This window comes from Schistocerca americana, chromosome 2 (genome assembly GCF_021461395.2).
Source record: "Schistocerca americana isolate TAMUIC-IGC-003095 chromosome 2, iqSchAmer2.1, whole genome shotgun sequence".
Taxonomy (NCBI): Eukaryota; Metazoa; Arthropoda; class Insecta; order Orthoptera; family Acrididae; genus Schistocerca; species Schistocerca americana.
The window spans coordinates 782,147,173-782,163,385 of NC_060120.1; the positions used below are offsets into that span (position 1 = coordinate 782,147,173).

Sequence of the window (16,213 nt, forward strand, 5' to 3'; positions counted from 1 at the left end):
CCTGTTGGAAAGGGGTAAGGCAGCTGCCACGCGGCCAGATCCCACCTTCGCCTTTCGGCCAGGCACGCGCGAGCCCACCACTGTCCGCCATTCACCCTGGAGTGATGGCTGACCGGTAAGATGCTCACTGCCGGAAGATGCAGCGACATCAGGGGTTCCATGTGATTCCAAGGCCACCGAAGTAGGCATAGGTCTCACCACAGTTGCCCCGACGCCACTACGAGCCGACGCCTGCGCCTCGAGCTCGATGACCCTAACAGACAAAGCCTCCACCTGCCCCCGAAGAGTGGCCAATTCTCCTTGCGTCCGCTCACAACAACCATTGTCACTTTCCCTCCAAGGATTCCGATTTGAGTTCCTGAAGCATCTCTGTAACACTTACATGTTGTTCAGACCTACTGGTAACAAATCTTGCAGTCTGCCTCTGAACAGCTTCAATGTCTTCCTTCAATCTGACCTAGTACAGATATCAAACGCTCAAGGAGTACTCAAGAGCAGGTTGCACCAGCATCCTATATGTGGTCTCCTTTACAGGCGAACCACCCTTACTTAAAATTCTCCCAATAAACCGCAATTGACCATTTGTGTTCACTACCACAGTTCTCATATGCTCTTCCATCTCATATCGCTTTGCAATGTTACACCCAGATATTTAAACAGCTTTAGTGTGTCAAGCAGGGCACTAGTAATGCTGTACCAAATATTACAGATTTGTTCTTCCTACTCACCTGAATTAATATACACTTTTCCACATTCAGGGCTACCTGCCAATCATCACACCAACTGGAAATTTTGTCCAAGTTGACTTGCATCTTCCTACAGTCACTCAACTTCAACATCTTACCATACACCACGGCATCATCAGCATACAACTGCAGATTGCTGCCCACTCCACTCACCAAATCACTTATGTATATAGATAACAAAAGTGGTCCTATCACACTTCCCAGGGACACTCCTGACGATACCCTTGTCTCTGATGAACACTTGCTGTCAAGGATGACATACTGTGTTCTATTACTTAAGAAACCTTCAAGCCATTCAAATATGTGTGAACTTAGTCCATATGCTCCTATCTTCGTTAACAGCCTGAAGTGGGGCACCATGTCCAATGCTTTCTGGAAATCTAGAAATATGGAGTCTGCCTGTTGCCCTTCATCCATAGTTTGCAGTAAATTATGTGAGAAAAGAGCAAGCTGAGTTTCACATGAGCGATGCCTTCTAAAACCATTCTGATTCATGGACATAAGCTTCTAAGTCTCAAGAAAGTTATTGTATTTGAACTGAGAATATGTTCAAGGATGCTGCAGCAAAGAGAAGTTAGAGATACTAGTCTGTAACTTTGCGGGCCTGTTCTTTTATCCTTCTTATATACTGGAGCCACCTGTGCCTTTTTCCAATTGCTTGGGACTTTGTGTTGGGTGAGAGATTTGCGATAAATGCAAGCTAGGTTAGGGGCCAATGCTACAGAGTGCTCTTTGTAAAACCAAACCTGGTAATCTGTTCTTTGTGTTCAAACCTTCATTAATAGTCTGCAGTGGAGCACTGTGTCAAACAGCTTCCAGAAATCTAGGAATATGAAAATCTGCTCTTCATCCATGGTTTGCAGGCTAATGTGAGGAAAGGGCAACCTGAGTTTCTAACAAACTATGCTTCCTAAATCTGTGCTGATTTTTGGACAGAAGCTTTTCTGTCTCAAGAAAATTTATTACATTGAACTTATAATTCTACTACAGATCGATACAAGGATACTGATATGTAATTTTGTGGGGCCTTTCTTTTACTCTACTTATATACAGGAGAGACTTTCATTTTTTTCTAGTCACTTGCACTGGGCAGGAGATTTGTAATAAATGCAAGCTAAGTAGGGGCCAATGCTGAAAAATTCTCTCTGTAAGACTGAAATGTTCTTCCATCTGGATCTGATGATTTATTTCTTTGCACCTCTTTCAGTTTCTTTTCAATGCCAGGGATGCCTGTTTCTATGTCCTTCATAAAGAAGTCTCTGCGACAGTCAAACAGTATGTCTGCATGATCCTCTTGCATGAACGATTTTTTTTTAAATAGGAAATTTAAAACTTCAGCATTCCTTTCACTGTCCTCTATTGACACACTAAACTGGTCAATGAGTGACTGCACAGTGAGTCACTGGACAGAAGTTTTTGACCTGCTTACTGATTTTACTTAGGACCATAATTTTCCCAGATTCTCAACAAGATTTTTCACTAAGGTATGACAAAGGAAGCTATATGCCTTGCACAGTGATCTTTTTCTATGTGGACACATTCTTTCCGACTTTCGCTGTCGACATTTCCGTGTTCTTTTTTTAAACCAGTGCGCAACACTATTGCTTCCTCAGCATTTTCCTAATGTTCTTAGTATACTACAGTGGGTCTTTTTCATCCTTAATCCATTTAACCAACATATAAAAGCTCTAAAATATTTTCACTGCTTATGGGTTGTCGAACTAGCTTCTCAAGACAGTTCTTGGAAAATGTGTTCGGAACTGCTTCACTCAACTGTCTATCTGTAGCACCTGCAATGAATCCATAGATGCACCAGTCTATACTCATTAGGTTAAAGCTGCTTCCAACCACATGATCAGTGTACGTCCGTGCTGCTAAGCATATACTTGCTTTGAATAATTGGACAACTGTTATGGCAGTGTCAGGTGGCAGTAAAAACACCCGATAATTAGCTTGAGTTCACCTTGGATGGTTACTTGCTCCCAGATAACTTCACAGTCACACTCAATTTAGACTGACAGACACAATATTTTTATCATTCGCAATGAATTTTCCTATTCCCATGGCATCCAATCAGTCTTTTGGATACATTCCGTGTCTCATTAAATATTTTGCAGCTTTCTACTTCATGTTACATTCAGCTCTCAATTCTGACTATAAATTGAGTATAGTAGTTTTCCTGTAGGACAGTAAATTCAGGATTTTTGTAACAACTGCTTTGGCAATTTACTGTTACAAGCATCTTTACTTTGTATGTTATCTGATTTCATTCTCTGTGTATCGACTGATGAGTGTCCATCACAGGACCTCAAACTATCATTTAGTCTAAAAAAATCCCCATGTGTACTCCACAAGTAGTCAGCTTCAGAGTACCTGCTTCCTCTGCTTAGTGCACCCCTGGGCTATCAAGTGCAGTCCTACAATTCTCCACCCCGTAATGTAGGTCCATAAATTTGTAACGAAGACTGTCACAGGATCTATGGAGTGTCTGTTCATACCTCCACTTGGCTCCAACTTCACAACCTCTGCCAACCGCCTGTATGAACTGAAGATGGCCTCAGAAACCAAGCTACAGGCATCATTGGTGCCAACATGAGACACAACTTGAAGATGACTGATGTCTGCACTGTCAATACCCAAAGGCAATATCTCCTCCACATCTTGGATGAGGTCCCCTGGCAGACGAACTTCTTTCCAGTCCTGGTTGCTATTTCCCTAAGGGGTTTCATAACTCGCCTAACATTAGAGGTCCCAATAGCTCTGCCCCCTCTGTCTGCCTGCTCAGATCCTGAGAGCAGCCACTTGTCCACTCACAGGGTGAATGGGCGAGGCCAGGTGGTCATTCCCCACACTGAATCTCCAACTCAAGCAAAGTGAACACATTAGAACTGCCACTCACTCTGCAGGGAGTGCAGTCCCCATGTGCCAGATACGCTGTAAGATGACTTGGCAGCAGAGCCTGTAGACAAAACAAGCGACACATGGAGAGTCCCGAGTGAAGTGTTAGTTTCTAGATGGATGCAAGAAAAATTTTTGGGTGCTAAACAACGTGATCATCAATGCCCTTTCCTTCAGTAGACCAAAGGCTTCCCTCCTACCAGAATACAAAATGCAAGACGTTGAAACCTGGTGCACCATAAGTGTGATATCACAAACACTGCATTCCAGTGGGTCTTTCTTGTCACAAGAGATAATCATGCCTCACTGGGCAATAGCTGATACATAGGCATGTGCACACCACTTTGTCCCTTCATAGAGTTCAAAACGAAGTGCACTATGGCCTAATAGCTGGTATGACTGACCACAGCTTGTCATTACCCACTTGCAGCCACTGTCTTTCCCATTCAGCTGACTCTTTGTCACCCACATTACGACAGCCAACAGGGGGATGTGAAGTTGATGAGTGGTATTTTTGCAGCAGGCTGCTTTTGCTACTCTGTTAGCTTCCTCATTCACCATGTTTCACAGACCCAGCAGAAGACCACCTCTTTCTTCTGCCAATTCAGGAGGAGGATAGTGTCCTGGACCATCCAAACTATGCTACTGGCTGGGAAAATTTACTGAATATCCTGCAGAGCATTAGGACACAAACTTCCCTCCACCAAGAAGTTTCATGTGCTCCAGTGTCTTCTTGGCCAGCCACAGCTCCACATAGTAAACTGAGAAGTGGCTTAGTAGGCAGCGTTTAAGTACAAAATATGGGAAGATAACAGAACACTCATCACTGTCCCACTGCTTTGATCTATCAGTAAAAATCACCATGTGCTCTGTATAATCTGATAAAATTCCATTAAAAACTCATTTTATAGCTAAAGCCAGAATGGTGAGCTTATTGTATTCTGACATATCGAAGTTAAGGATGGGCCTGTCAGTCATTCAGGCAGCAGATTTTCTCCATCACTGTTTAAGAATTCGTATGTCTTCCACACCAACTTGCTCAAGATATTTCTTCGCATGGACTGAAAATGGCTTACTAGCCCAGCAGCAAGTAAACCTGCATTGTATAGGTTGCTCAGCTCCAGCACCAGTGACACTATGGTTGGAGATGGACTGCACTTTGTACACATTTGCATCTTGAGTAGCTCTAACCAGATGATATGCGGTGGCTCACCAGCATCAGAGGCTACGAAAGGAACTGACTCAGTATGTACCTGTGGCCAGCCTAAAGCATGCTTGGTGGGTATCATCCGACATCTTTACATAAGAAGGCCTAGCTGATCCATACACTATGCTGCTATAGGCAAATCAAGTGCAGACAAAGATTCTACAGAATATAAGCACACTGAATCAATCTCCTCCCAAGTTCATACTGCTATTTTAAGAGGTTTAGTGTCTTTAAATATATACATTTCAGGTCGTTATGTGTGGCAGTCATATTAACCTCTGATACAAGATGAAGCTCAAGAACCTCACTGAGATCTTAAAACCCAAGATGGTTCTCCTCAACTGGAGTTCCGGGTAAGCAAATCATTGATGGGAATTTTAAATTCTCCATGCAAAAAAAAAGAAAAACTGTATCAGTCCAATCCTCCAGCCTCCTAAGAGTCAGATGTAGTTTAAGTTAGTAGTTGTGAGACTGGAGGAAGAGCAAAATACCACAAAGTCATCCACAAATTAGGAACAATTAACTGGGAACTCCAGGTTGAACAATTGACTGAGTTCCTTACTGTGAAAGAGATACTATGAATCACCAAAATAAATAGCGTTCTCGCTTCCTGCGCACGGCAGGGTCAGGGATTTTCTCTGCCTCGAGATGATTGGGTGTTGTGTGTCTTTCATCATCATTTCATCCTCATTCACCCACAACTTGCCATAGTGGTGGTAAAGAACTCATGGAGCGGCGGCCGAACCACCCCGCGAGGGGTCTCCCGACCACCAATGCCATATGCTCATTATTATTACTATAATAAAAAGGGTGACAACTCAGAATGCTACCCTCAGAAACACCATTCCATTTAGGGAATGGAATGGAGTATGTAGCACTGACTCAATAATGAAAATATATTTCAGCGAGCAAGGACTGCAACAAGGCAGCGAAATACCCACGAAATCCCCATTCATGCAGCTGATGAAACATGTTGTACTTCCAGGTGGTATTACAGGATTTCTTCAGATTGTAAAAGATACCAATAAATTGCTGTTTGAATAATAATGAGTCTTTTACCACACTCTGTAACTGGAGAACTATCAAGCGCGGATCGGTATTTCCAAAACCCAGATTGGAAATGACTAGCCAAGACCCTGGTTTTGAGAGTCCACACTATGCACTGGCTTATTATCCACTGAGAGGTCTTTCCTATGAAGTAGTGGTCACAACATTCCTGTAGCTATCTAGAGATAACCTGTCATTTCCTGGATTTGAAGTGATATCAGAATCACCTCCCTCCACAGACCCAGATAACAGCCATCAACCCATACCTTATTGAAGAGACGTGGAACTTCTTTTGCTCCTTACTTAGGTGTTGTAACATGCTATATTGAATACTTTCATGTCCAGCAGCAATTTCAAGCTCAGCATTTAGTGCTGACTGTAATTCCCACATGGATAAATGGCAGTTATAGGGCTCCAAGTTTTCAAAGGAAAAGTCTAGTCACCATTTCTCTATGTGTTCCCTATGTTGTTATAACAGGTAGAGTTCAAAACATAAAAGTGTTTCATCAATGATTGCATTATTTCCCTTGGTGTTGTTTGGAGGATACCATTCTTTCACATCACAAGTATTGGACTTTTATTCCCTGATAGCTTCCAAATTGATTCCCTTATCTTCGTTGCTGGTTTGGAACAGTTAATGGTTGTTCAAAATTCTCTCCATGCATTGTTTTCTCTCCTTGATGATATGCCTAGCTTTAGCTCTCACCTAATAAAAGGCTGCAAGATCGTTCCTAAACTGACATAATGCAGCACACCTGTACCAAATTACTAACTTCATTCCTTGTCCCACCAAGGAACAGCTTTTCTTCTAGGCTGTCTAGAGGAATGGGGGGATCAGCAGCATGTTGCCTCACAACCTGGATGTTGTCCATTCACTCCTGTGTGCTGTCACAGTGTTGTAATATGGCCAATCAGCTGTACAGTGGCCAGTTCGCCCAGCCGAACAGCCATATAGATGGCCTCTGTTCAGGCGTTGTAGTCACAGCTACGTGAAGCCACATGAGTCAAGGGAGAGTAAATCACTGGCCTCTTCCCATGTAACAGTACCAGTAATGGCAAGAGAGCAGAGGGAAAGATACAGCAGAGGACAACCCAGCAGCCATGCAGAAGTGCATCACTTTCCCAGTATTAAACATGCTGATGTCTTCTAACAACAGCAGCCTCTCAACTGCCCGACCCAAGGGGCAGGCAGTAGATGAGCCCACAACACATCATATGCACTGATGTCACCAAGTAACAGGAACGGGTGAGAGAGATAGTACATGAGATCAAGTGCTGTGCCACCAAGGGGTCCCTGTGGCAGGATGTACACAGAGCACTCTATAAGGCGAGATTGCGCATACATTGCCACTGTAGCCTCTTGTAACTCGTTGGTGAAGGTGATGGGTGAGTAGCGATGTGCCTCATTGATGAACCTCTGTGCAGTCAGGATTAGATCATTCTTCCCATGGAGGTGAAATCTTGGCAAAACAGAATTATCCTTGGCCTTGAAGTGTGTCTCCTGAAGGCAGATGCAAGTGGGCCATTCTTGTACAAGCAGTTTTAATTTCTCCAAATGCGTCCAACGGCTACACAAATTCCACTGAAGAATGGGGTTTAATCCTCAGTAAGTCCTGTCACCTAGGAGGTGAGTTAAAAAGTTGGCAGGAGGAGTAGACAGGCTCAGTGGATTGCTCAAACATACTCATATGTCTAGGTCCATCAGACAGTATTTCCCACCTGAAGTTACTACAGCACTATGGTTAGAAAGTTCAACACCTGCTTTATAGTCCCTTGGATGGTAAAGAATCAGACACAGATGTCTTGTCACCAGATTTCTTTTTTGGTGTGGAAGTCACCTGCTTTTCTTTACAATTTGCCTTGGCAGGCACAGCTACAAGTGCCACTAGATGTACTGGCATTTAACTATGAGTTTGTGCCAAGGCATCAAACTTTGCCACTGAATGTTGCAGATGGTACTCATGCTAGCGTCAGTACCAGCTGTTTGAGTTCAGACATCAGACTTGGCAAGTGGTTCCTTGACAATGGTAGAGAATGAAGTTGCAAATGTTTGAGGTTGCACAGCCTCAAAAATCTTTCTTGCTCTGTGTATGGTAACCACCTGGTGACCTGAAGCTCCTGAATCTTCTGTTCCTGCACATAAAGAGCATGTTCCTTTCATGAGAGTGCATAGGGGCCAGAGCAGTTAACACAACAAGGTAGTTAGGTGTGCAGCTAACCTGGATCAGGAGCATCTAAACTCTATCTCCCCCATGTCAGCTTGTCTTTGAATGCTGGAACTGTGTGCCCAAATTCCTGGCATTGAAAGCAAGGCATTGTACTGGACTAAGACATAAGAAAGCAGCCTTTATATATTTAAGTAACTCAGGTGAATTACAGGTGAGTATCAAGCAGGGTACCATTCTGTAACCTTTCAGCAGATTTAGGAGCTACAGCAATTCTCTCCACTCCCTTCTGTTTACAGAATGTGGATTTTCTCTCAGATATGCCCACTTACTGCTTCATGACAACTAATACATTATGCACTGGCATTGTTCTGTTACTGGTATTCAACACTGAAAGAGATGTACGAGATGGGCTACCCACCTGATGTCTCTTTTGTAGTGGGTAGATAAACCTTCCAGCGGCCCACCCCTTCCACTGGGAGTTTGAATATTGTTAATGTGAGCTATTTTGGTCCCACCAGTCACTAGGGAATCATCCGTCTGCCCAGACAGAGCTCTGCATGCCTATGTAAACCTTTTACAACTGAGGTGCAGCAGGTTTCTCAGAGGTTGCCTGTTAACAACTGTTTTGCCTCAACAGTCATGTATCTTATTGGAACATAACACACCTTAAGAGTGAGGGTTTTATTTAATAAAGGTTTGCACCATCCTCTTGACCCAAATGATCAATCCAAGACCCCGTTCCCAATGACATATAACTTTCCACCGCCATGCCAAACTATAGTCACTGAAGCATGCCCACACCTTATGTTTACAGAGATCTGACAATGCTGACTGGCAGCATTTACCAGTTCTCAGCTCAGGAAACTCAGGGTTGCCAAGCTCACACCCAGCAAATGAATGCTGAGCTCTCTGAGGTGCTTGCCATTTAGAATGATGCACGGGGCACCTGTGGCTTATCGAATGCCATAGACATGGCGATTAGTAGTGACCCCTCCCCCCCCTCCCCTCCCCATGCTAGTTTGTCTGCTGCAGCTGCACCCTGAGGCAGCAGCCAGCAGATGGCTAACCACAGATGACAAAGTCTTCAGTTCTCATGAAATGCAGCCAAGTCCTCCTGTGTCCACACACATAGTGCAAACACCCTACCCATCCTGCTATTAAAATTCAAATGAAAACAGTAGATACCAATAAAGATAAAATCAAGCCCTATCATCTTCCAGACAAGGATTTATTCTATCAAAATTGTTAAAAACATGAATGCAAGCTACTTGAAAACATACAGCCTAGATCACTACACACTGGCAGACAAAATTTAAGTGAACTACTCTCCTTGTGGTCGACAAATGGAGGCTTGTGCCTGACTGATTTTAGCAGGAAATCTAATTACAGTAACCTAGAACATTTGTTGATATCTAAAACAGTTTTTTCCTAATGTATTTTTAATATGAAATTCTTTTAATATGAAAAAGAAATTGGATTTTCCCCAGTTTCATCTTGAATGCATTTCATTGTATTTGTTGCAGTCTAATACTGTGTGTTCTGGGCACCCAGTTCAGCAGTCACAAATTATCTTTTAAGATACTGAAGATACACCGTCCAACTCCTATGATTTCTGTGATTCACCTGAATTGTTTTTCTGATAGAGGTAAGTTACCTGCTGGCGGCTGAGTGAAGTTCCAGCCTCCCGCAGACCAGGCAATGCAAGATAGGCACCCATGGCAGTGGCCACTGAGGGTGCCGAGAAGGCAGTGCCACGCAGGTCTACGACACCCAAGAATGGTTCCCCGTCTGGCTCCAGACCTGCCACCACTGCGTCCATGCGCAGAGGCCTCAACCGGGTGCGCCGGTCATACAGCAGCCGCCGCAGCCAGCAGAACAGAGACCTACAGCGCATGGTTTCTTCATTTGTATTTCAAGAAGTTCCATAACCATTTAAAACATCAGTAATTCCAGAACTCAGGGATTAAATGTAGAATGGGAAGGCTAATTGATCTATGCACATAAAAAAAAATAAAAAAAAACAGAAATTTTCAAGGGAAAGAAAACAATGGGTCGTAGTGAATATATTAAGGTTCTTTTTTATTTATTATTTTTGAAAACTGTTCAGAATCATGTACATATTTCTGTACAGTACACATTTTTAAGAAAACCAGATCAAACAGACTTTTTACTGTTTTTAAGAGTTAGAAAAGAGCTGTCTAATACTGAGTTGTTCAGTGTGATTTAAGTCCAGTCTTTAAATAAGAACAAAGAGAGTTCTTATTATTCCTTATTTTTTTTCATTCAAAAATTTAAACATTCTCTGTCTAAATGCACATACATACTCCACAAGCTACTGTATTGTGTATGGCGGGGGTATCTCGTACCACTAATAGTCGTTTCCTTTCCTGTTCTGCTCACAAATAGAGCATGGGAAAAATTACTGTCTATATGCCTCTGTAAAAGTCCTAATCTCTCTTATCTTCATAGTCCTTATGCGAAATGCATGTTGGTGGCAGTACTACTGTTCTACTATCAACTTCCACTGCCAGTTTGCTAAGTTTTCTCAATAGTGTTTCACAAAAACTACATCCTCTTCCTTCTAGGAATTCCCATTTGAGTTTATGAAGCATCTACATTATACTCATGTGTATCAGCCCAACTGGTAACAAATCTAGCACCCTGCCTCTGAACTGCTAGAATATCTTCATTCAATCTGACCTGATGGGGATCCCAAACATTCAAGCACACTCAAGAATGGATTGCACTAGTGCTCTATATGCAGTCTCCTTTACAGATAACCATACTTTCCTGAAATTCTCGCAGTAAACCGAAGTTAACCATTCACCTTCCCTACTACTGTCCTTAAATGTTTCTTCCATTTCATATTCGTTTGTAGTTTTACTCCTAGATATTTAATTGATGTGACTGTGTCAAGCAGCATACTGCTAATGCTGTACTCAGACATTAAAACGTTGTTTTTCTTACCCATCTGTATTAACTTACATTTTTGTATACTTAGAGTACGCTCCCACTCATCTCACCAACTAGAAACTCTGCCTAAGCCATCTTGTATCCTCTTGCAGTCACTCAATGACAACACCTTCCTGTAGATAACAGCATTATCAGCAAACAGCTGCAGATTGCTCTCACCTTGACTGTCAGAGGTGTATGTATGTAGAGAATAAGATCAGTGCCTGGGGCACTCCTGATGATACCCTAGTCTCTGATGAACACTTGCCGTTGAGGACAACATGCTGTGTTCTATTACTTAAGAAGTCTTCGAGCCGCTCACATATGTGGTTAACTTATTCCGTATACTTGTGCTTTCATTAACACTCTGCAGTGGGCACTGTGTCAAGCAATTTTCAGAACTATAGGAATATAGAACCTGCCTGCTGACCTTCATCCACAGTTTGCAAGATATCCTTGGAGAAAAGGTAAAACTGAAGTTTGCGCAGCAACGCTTTCTAACCCCATGCCGATTTCTCATCAGAAACTTTTCAGTCTCACAGCAATTTATTGGATTCAGTCTGAGAATATGTTGAAGAATTCTGCAGTAAACTGTTGTTGCATACAAGAATCACCTGGGCTGTTTTTTAGTCCTTTGAGACTTTGTACTTGGTCTAAGTAAGGGGCCATTGTCACAGAGCAGCAATTCTCGATCTGTGTGGCACCCCCCCCCCCCCCCCCCCCCCCCTTTGAGAGAAGCTGCATAAACATTCAGTCAGAGCTTATAAGGTTTCAAAGTGGTGCAGAGATTGGGAACTTGCTTTAAATGTTCAGAAATGTAAAACTGTGCACTTCACAAAACAAAAAAATTTTGTATCCTACAACTATAAAAGAAATGAGTCACTGTTGGAAGTGGCCAACTCATACAAATACCAAGGTGTAACACTTGTAGGGAGATGAAATGGAATGATCACATTGGCTCAGTCATGGGCAAAGCAGGTGGTAGACTTCATTTTGTTGATAGGATACTGGGGAAGCGCAATCAGTCTACAAAGGATATAGCCGACAAATCAGTTGTGCAACCTGTTCTAGAATACTGCTCAAGCGTGTGAGACTCATACCAAATAGAACTAACAGGGGATATTGAATGCATACAGAGAATGGCAGCATGAATGGTCACAGGATTGTTTAATCCATGGGAGAGTGTCACAGAGATACTGAAGGAACTGAACTGGAAGACTTCTGAAGATAGACATAAACTATCCTGAGAAAGTCTATTAATAAAATTTCAAAGACCAGCTTGAAATGGTTAATCTACAAACATACTACAACCCTTTATGTATCGCTCACACAGGGATCCTGAAGACAAGATTAGAATAATTAGTGCTCACACAGGAGCATTCAAACGATCATTCTTCCCATGCTCCATATGTGACTGGAACAGGTAGAAACCGTAATAACTGTTACAATGGGATGTACCCTCTGCCATGCACCTCACAGTGATTTGCAGAGATGAAGACAGAGAATGGGTGGTACAAGCTTGTTGAAAATAAAAAAATATTCATTCACAAACTGATCAATTTACTCAAAGAAACGGAAAGAAAAATACATTCTGACACCATAAAAAATTAACATTCAACAATATTATGAGACAGTAAGTTGCTACTCACCATATAGCAGAGATGCTGAATCGCAGATAGTCACAACAAAATGACTTTCACAATTAAAGCTTTTGGCCATTGGCCTTCGTCAACAATACACACACACACACACACACACACACACACACACACACACACACACACTGGTGCTGCTGGTCGCAGTGTGGTTTCAGTTGCCTGAGGCTGTAGTTGTGTGTGTGAGTTGCGCTTGAATGAGTGTGTGTGTGTGTGTGTGTGAGTTGCGCTTGCATGAGTGTGTGTGTGTGTGTGTGTGTGTGTGTGTGTGTGTGTTGCTGTTGACGAAAGCCAATGGCCGATAGCTTTAATTGTGAAAGTATTTTTGCTGTGCATATCTGCGACTCAGCATCTCCACTATATGGCGAGTAGCAACTTTCCTTCTCATAATGTTGCTACATTCCATTCTGGATTTTCCATTGTTAAAATTAAAATTCACTTTCTCAGTGATACAACATACTGATAAATAGGATTTATCAGTACTGGACACTGCATTTAATAATTAACTTTTCAATACTAAACTGACAGCTATTTTTGTAACTATTTGTTACTGCATTGGGCCTGGCTTGCAGAGCAAAGTTTTCAAAGATTAGATATTAGAAATAGATTTTCCTGTGTTTAGCTGAAATCTATACTTTGTTTTCAAAGCAGCCAATACAGAAACCTGGTATTCCATATATAGGATGTTGTAATGGTAACAGTTGATTAACTGCTCTAGTTTTCAGTGCAAGAAACTCATCATCAATCCACTCCAGCCCAGAATTTAAAATGTGATTTATTACTAAACTGTCTTTTGATTCCACCACTTGTTCTGGAGTCTATGAAGACTTATTCTTTGCTAACTGATACACCCGAGTATTTTCACTAACTACCTGTAAGATAAAGAGCAATATAGGGCCATTGATTCTGGTTTTGTCTTCATATAAGGAAAGAAGGTTTGGGGAGGGGGGTGGGGAGATGAAAATTACTATAACAAATTGGATTGTGAATACTGAAAGACTGAGAAAAATTGCCATAGAGTACACTCTGTAAAACTGAATTTGAATTCCATCTGGACCTGGTGACTTACTTGTTTTCACCTCTTTCAGTTGCTTCTCAATGCTAGGGATGTCTGTTACTATGTCATGTATGCAGGAATCTGTGTGATGATCAAACAACAAAATTTTCGTATGACCATCCTGCATAAATGAATTTAAAACTTCACTTTCCTTTTACTGTATTTTATTGCCACATTAGAGTGGTCCCTGAGTGACTGGACAGAAACCTCCAAACCACTTAGCAATTTTACTTAGGACCAGAACTTCCTTGGGTTATCAGCAAGATCTTGCTGATGGTGGTATGCTTCGCAGGTCCCCCCCCCCCCCACCTCCCCACTCATGGGTACAATAGAAGGCAAGCAAGAAAATTCTACTGGTAATGGACAGAGATTTCTCGTTTCAGAATATACTGCTTCTTCCACTGAAGGAAGCCACATGACTTTTATTGTAATAAAAGACTCCTTGATCTTCTATTGTGATCCACAATCACAAAGCCTACCTAATAACAAGCATTGAGATATCTATGTATTTTCTTAAGGTACTGTAAAAACTGAAGGTGGCTTCTCACACCATATCTTTCTTGAGAAATGTTGGACTTCCCAATGACTCTTAGCTAATACTCCAGCTTCCTTTCTCCTGGTCAACTGAAAGCTTGGGCATCCATTCCATGGGAAACATTAATCTAAATGGAACAATAAAATGAAACAGCAGTTAACTACTTTACAGTGAGTCACTGGTCTTGTACATAACCTTGAGGGAACCTAGGGCACTTCTATTCTTTGATGTGTGATACCTCTGACATTAATGGCAGCACCATCTGTTGGTGCTACAAAGGACTACAACAGGTTTTGGTTTTCATTTGAATCATGTACACTGGTTCGGTGGGCAACTGGCATGGTAAGGAAAATATATGTGTGAAGCAGAGAGAAATGGGAAACATTCTACTGTTGATATGGAAAATACACAAACATATGCATCTTGCTACAGTTTTACGCATCTATGGGAATTTGTTGAAGGACAATGAAAGCACAAGTAGGTGACAAGTTGTTAGCTCAACACAGAACTTGAATGTCGGAGGCCAGCCCATGCTGTAAAGCAGGACTGGTGCCAATCTATGGTAGGTCTGTTGAGAGCATACAATGCTGATGAAGGCACCTGTGTTTTGGAACACACATACTTGAATATGGGACTTCACAGCACGATTCCTAGAGTTTCCCCCAATGATACTGTCAATTACAATAGCAGTGTGCATCAAGACTGGTCCGTGGATCGATGGGAACCTGTTGCCTCGTCAGCACATCAGGTCAGTGGTAGTATCCAGAGACATCTTCCTCCAGTCAAAACACACGTTTGACCTCTAACTTAGGCTGGTGGATGCAGTATTATGCTCTGGGGCATGTTCAACTGTGCTTCCTTGGGACTAGAGGTAATAATCAATGAAATCATATGACCTGTAGACTATGTGAACACTGTCGTGGTACACTTGCATCTCTTCATGATTAGTGTCTCTCCCAACAGCTAAGCCATCTTTCAGTGGAATAACTGTTCATGTCACAAAGCCAGAACCTTGTCACAGTGGTTTGAGGGGCTTGATAGTGAACTAACATTGATGTTGTAGGGAGCACATTGTGCTCATGTGGGAGCGATCTAGATGCTTGTAAAACAATAAACTGGTAGCTAAGATCACAGGAATTCTTTTTATTCTGTGTTTACTGGTTTCGGTGATACTAAAGTCGCCATCATCGGATCTTAGGACATATACAGGTTACAACATCAAGGCAAACAATGGTGATATTAATAGTTACCTGCAACACGCAGGCCTTACAAAATTGTCGGTAGCACATAGGCATCCAAGAGAGGTGACATTATAAATATTAAGTGTCTCTATCACATACAAGTGCAAGCTAGGTTGAAACTTCCTGACAGATTAAAACTGTGTGCTGGACCGAGACTCGAACTTGGGACCCTTCACAGGCAAGTGCTCTACCAGCTGAGCTACCCAAGCATGACTCATGCCCCATCCTCACAGTTTTACTTCTGCCAGTACCTTCCAAACTTTACAGAAGCTCTCCTGCGAACCTTGCAGAACTAGCACTCCTGAAAGAACGGATACTGTGGAGACATGGCTTAGCCACAGCCTGGGGGATGTTTCCAGAATGATATTTTCACTCTGCAGCGGAGTGTGCGGTGATATGAAACTTCCTGGCAGATTAAAACTGTGTGCGGGACCGAGACTCGAACTCGGGACCTTTGCCTTTTGCGGGAAAGTGCTCTACCAGCTGGAAACATCCCCCAGGCTGTGGATAAGCCATGTCTCCGCAATATCCTTTCTTTCAGGAGTGCTAGTTCTGCAAGGTTCGCAGGAGACCTTCTGTAAAGTTTGGAAGGGTAGAAAACGAGGTACTGGCAGAAGTAAAGCTGTGAGGACAGGGCATGAGTCGTGCTTGGCTAGCTCAGTTGGTAGAGCACTTGCCCACGAAAGAAAAAGGTCCCAAGTTCGAGT

The 16,213-nt window shown here is 42.4% G+C and overlaps 1 protein-coding gene across 1 annotated transcript in view; it reads right to left on the reverse strand.

The window, feature by feature from the left end:
• LOC124596474 (proteasome subunit beta type-4-like) overlaps positions 1 to 16,213 on the reverse strand; it is a 67,766-nt gene that overhangs the window by 23,807 nt on the left and 27,746 nt on the right. Inside the window, exon 3 of the mRNA XM_047135617.1 lies at positions 9,721 to 9,949. Within this exon, the coding sequence (XP_046991573.1) occupies positions 9,721 to 9,949 (229 nt within the window). The remainder of the gene's footprint in view (positions 1 to 9,720; positions 9,950 to 16,213) is intronic.